This window comes from Diabrotica virgifera, chromosome 2 (genome assembly GCF_917563875.1).
Source record: "Diabrotica virgifera virgifera chromosome 2, PGI_DIABVI_V3a".
Classification (NCBI taxonomy): Eukaryota; Metazoa; Arthropoda; class Insecta; order Coleoptera; family Chrysomelidae; genus Diabrotica; species Diabrotica virgifera.
The window spans coordinates 76,841,793-76,846,350 of record NC_065444.1 but is presented as its reverse complement, the minus strand read 5'-3'; the positions used below and the strand labels follow the sequence as shown (position 1 = coordinate 76,846,350).

At 33.6% G+C, this 4,558-nt stretch overlaps 1 protein-coding gene across 1 annotated transcript; it reads left to right on the top strand.

The window, feature by feature from the left end:
* Nucleotides 1-1,469: 1,469 nt before the first annotated feature.
* Nucleotides 1,470-4,042, top strand: LOC114330406 (chromatin assembly factor 1 subunit A-B-like). The gene is made up of 2 exons (XM_050644776.1): nt 1,470-1,483; nt 2,614-4,042. The coding sequence occupies exons 1-2, from the start codon at nt 1,470-1,472 to the stop codon at nt 4,040-4,042; spliced, it is 1,443 nt and encodes a 480-aa protein (XP_050500733.1).
* Nucleotides 4,043-4,558: the final 516 nt, after the last annotated feature.

The window sequence follows — 4,558 nt, the reverse complement described above, 5'->3', positions numbered from 1 at the left end:
GACGAGAATTTTAGTTATTAACAAATAAGGGTCAAAAATGGCAGTTTTTTCGTTTAAATCGCTGCAGGTACATATAACGTAATTTGATATCTTATTTATAAGGTAACTGCACGATATTACGGCCTAGTACACAATTGCGGTCCATTACATTTAAAGTCATGAAATAAGATACATTTTGAAAAGGCGGAATACTCACATACTATATTAAAATCTATGATGCTTTTGAAAGCAGTAATTAAAATTCCCGCCATTTTTCATGCGACTGCTGGTACCTTCACTTGTCATGAATACCCAGTATGCACAGAATCGTTGAATAAGCACCTCGTGTTATTGTTTATGTTTAACGAGTGATCCGAATCATCATAGAGTTCTCAATAGAAGTTGGTAAGACTTTATAAGAAATATCTATATTTACAATAACCAATATGCATTTATTTATTTCATTTTAATTCTTTCGTAAGATAATTTTTAATATGTCATTAAAAATTACATTTTAATGACGCACGCAATTATGTTCTCATTCTGTATGTCATGTACGCTATTCCGTTCTACGGACGGAATTAAGGAATAAAAGGTTCAACTGTTATTACTTGTTTGTAACGCTTTATTAACCGAATTGGTCAACATTTTCTTTATAAGGGAACATTGAAATGTAAAAGTTTGCTTGAGATAATTACGTACTAATATTCTGTCAACCACTTTCTTATTATTTGAATTCTAAACTGTGTTATATCTCAAAAATTAACCGAAGTCATACCATGAATTCGATTTTTCAGTCGGCATTTTTATTTGTTTATTTGAGGAGATAGTAATTATTTCTGGGCCTTACTTCTTACTGATATTATTACTTTTACTTTCGTTACGTGTAATTAATATTTTCTTGAAAAAATGTCGTTTTAATGACGCACGCAATTATGTTCGCATTTTATATCTCATGTACATTATTCCGTCTTATGGACGGAATTACGGATGGGAAGGGTTAAATATTATTATTATTTTTTTATTCATAATCACTTTAACGGGTAAGATTATTGTTTTTTAGGGCTACTAAAACGTGTAACGGGTCGATTGAGATATTTACGTGCCAGTATTTGACCAGTCTGTTTGTTGTTATTTGAGTTTTATAATGGTGAGTATTTGTTTTGGTTTAATTAAGAAACGTAATCAATTTTGTTAGTTTTTTTTAAACGACATTTCAAAACACATTATTGATTTCGTTGGTTTTATTTTAAATTAACTGGGACTGTATTAAATCAGAAAAATACATTTAATTTAAATAGCACGGTTATAGGTTCACAGAATATTAAATGACCATAAAAACGTCCTTTAGACCATAATTTGAAATGGCAATGTAGCTTTTGTCCATTATTACATTTATACGCAGCTAAACTATATTTAGCAGTATGTTTGATAATATTCTTAAATACGGACCTACTTGAGTCTTATATATGTAATTTTTTCCAGATAAAATGCCATCAAAAAGGTACACCCCGGAATTATTAAACGAAGCCCTGGAATCTATCCAAAGTAAAACAATGTCTGCGTATAAAGCTTCGAAATTATACAATATACCTAAACAGATATTATTAGATAAGATACACAGAAAATACACAAAACAATCATTTGCTGGAGCCCCAACTATTCTAACAACAACTGAAGAAAATCTTATAGTAAAATGGGTACATCATTTAGCAGACATTGGCTTTCCGGTTACTAAAGATCAGTTATTATATTCAGTCTCAAAACTGGTCAAAGAGCTAAATCGTCCACACAGATTTAAAAATGGTTTACCAGGCAGACATTGGTATGAGGGATTTTTAAAAAGGAATTCAACTATTACTAAAAGAGTCTCTCAAACCCTTACCACAGCGAGGGTTGGTGCCAATGAAGAGAAGATTAGAGCTTGGTTTCAAAAAATTTACAGTTACTTGGAAGATAATAATTTGGTTGAAATTCTCGAAGACCCTTCCAGAATTTTCAACTGCGATGAGTCAGCATTTTTTCTATGTCGCAAAGGTCAAGGTGTTTTAGTACGAAAAGGTACTCGGACCGTGTATTGCATGTCTGGAAATGATGAAAAGGAATGTTTGACTCTTTCCCTGGGCTCTTCTGCTGATGGTAAATTAATGCCCATTTTCGTTTTGTTTCCGTACAAGAGGATTCCACAAAATATATTATCGAAATATCCCTCCACATGGGCACTAGGTAGATCGGAACATTCTATGAATACGTCACAAATGTTTTTTATCCATAGTTATTGAAACAAAATATTAAAAGACCAGTTATACTATTCATGGATGGACACTCTTCCCACCTGTCGCTGCCTCTAAGTGAATTTTGTAGAGACAATGACATTGTTTTAATTGCCTTGTTGCCTAACTCCACACATATATTGCAACCCATGGATGTGGCAGTTTTTCACAGCCTCAAAAATGCGTGGAGGAAAAAAGTCCATGACTGGCGAATGCAAAATAATGGTCGACGTTTAAAGCGTTGCGAATTTGGTCCACTGTTAGAAGACTGCATTTTAGTTTCTTTAAAACCTGAAACTATACAACATGGATTTCGTGCTTGTGGATTATTTCCTTTCAATCCGGATGCCGTAAATTATAGCAAGCTCATAAAATCGTCGAGTTCTAATAACACCACTAATGTCAACACTCCATCTACCAACTTCCCGATACAATCCTCTCCAGGAACTTCAACCACCAAGAATTCGGACCAAATAGTCAAATACTTAGAGGAGTGGGCAGGTAGTGAGAAAATACGTAAATTTAAAAAATGCGATGGGGATTGGATAGGAGATGTAAAGGATACAAATTTGTATCTTTTTTGGAAAACAGTCAACAGCAGTGTAACGACAAGTGAAAATACAAACGATAATAATTTTGATTTGGGCAACTCAACGCTGGAAGCAAACTTTGTGGATAACCTGTCTGACATTAATGTGGATTGGTCTGCCGTCAACGATGAGGATTTTATACAGTTTGACGTACAAAAGGATGGCTTTTTGGAATATTCTTCCCAGGTTAATAATTTAACAACAAAGATTGGTTCAACACCAGACTCACAACAACAATCGGTGACACTATCTGATAACCTACTAATACCTGAAGATCTTACAAGACGTATCCATTCAACACCACAAAAAACTGAAACCACACTTAGTAAGAATAACTGCGACATGGAAGGAGTAATACCTGAAAATATTACAAGCGAAAGACATTTCACACCAGAAAAAACTAAAATCACAATTAGTGAGAATAACTGCGACATGGAAGAAGGAGTAATACCTGAAAATATTACAAGCGAAAGACATTTCACACCAGAAAAAACTAAAACCACACTTAGTGAGAATAACTGCGACATGGAAGAAGGAGTAATACCTGAAAATATTACAAGCGAAAGACATTTCACACCAGAAAAAACTAAAACCACACTTAGTAAGAATAACTGCGACATGGAAGAAGGAGTAATACCTGAAAATATTACAAGCGAAAGACATTTCACACCAGAAAAAACTAAAACCACACTTAGTAAGAATAACTGCGACATGGAAGAAGGAGTAATACCTGAAAATATTACAAGCGAAAGACATTTCACACCAGAAAAAAGTGAAACTATAGCAGTTCAGTCCTATCAACAAACAATTAGGACACAAAATGATTCCAAGTCAGAATTTTCTACACCGTTTAAAAATGCATTCTATTGGCCAGAAACTGCCTCTACTAGCCAAAATAAAAAAACGGTCAAGAGAAAAATAACTCCAGCAGTAGCGGCGTGTTCAGAATACATAGAGTACCAAAGACGTGTAGAACAAGAAAAGAAAAGTAAACTGGAAAAAGCAGCATTGAGGAAGATGGAGAAAGAAAACCGACTAATAAATGAAAATAAAAAGAAAACTAAAAGCGCAAAACAAAAGAAACTGTCCAATAATGGAAAAAGAAAAAAAGAACAAGAAGCAGGAGAAAAGAATTTATCCGATCAAGAAAATAAAGATGATAACTGCGAAACAAAAAATCACACTCTAACCTCTTCCTAAGGCAATCCAGATAGGAGATTACGTAGTGATTTCATACGAAGGTGAAAGGTTTCCAGGAATTGTAAAGGCAGTTATTAACAAAAATCCAAAACAATACGAGGTCAAAACAATGACATATAGTGGAACCAATTGGTGCTGGCCTGATAAGGACGATATACTAATTTACAACTCTGAGGATGTCTTGAAGAAAATAAAATGCCCTATACCAGTCAACAAAAGGGGTATATTTTCTGTTCCGGATTTTAATGATGCCGATAATTAGTTTCTATTGTGGATTTCCAAACTGTTTAATTTTAATTTTTTTGTGTGTACTTAATACTTAATTACATTTTGTAAGTAATATGTTTTAAACTTATTTCAGTAACATCCTTGTGACTAATTTCAACTAACAAGGTATATCCCCTTTATTATTACGTCTTTTACTTGTATTTTCTAGTGCTATTATTTCTAGTACACAAGTTTATTTGACCACATAACCGTAGGCCGGAAATAGGTACCCACTAGAACGGAATTACT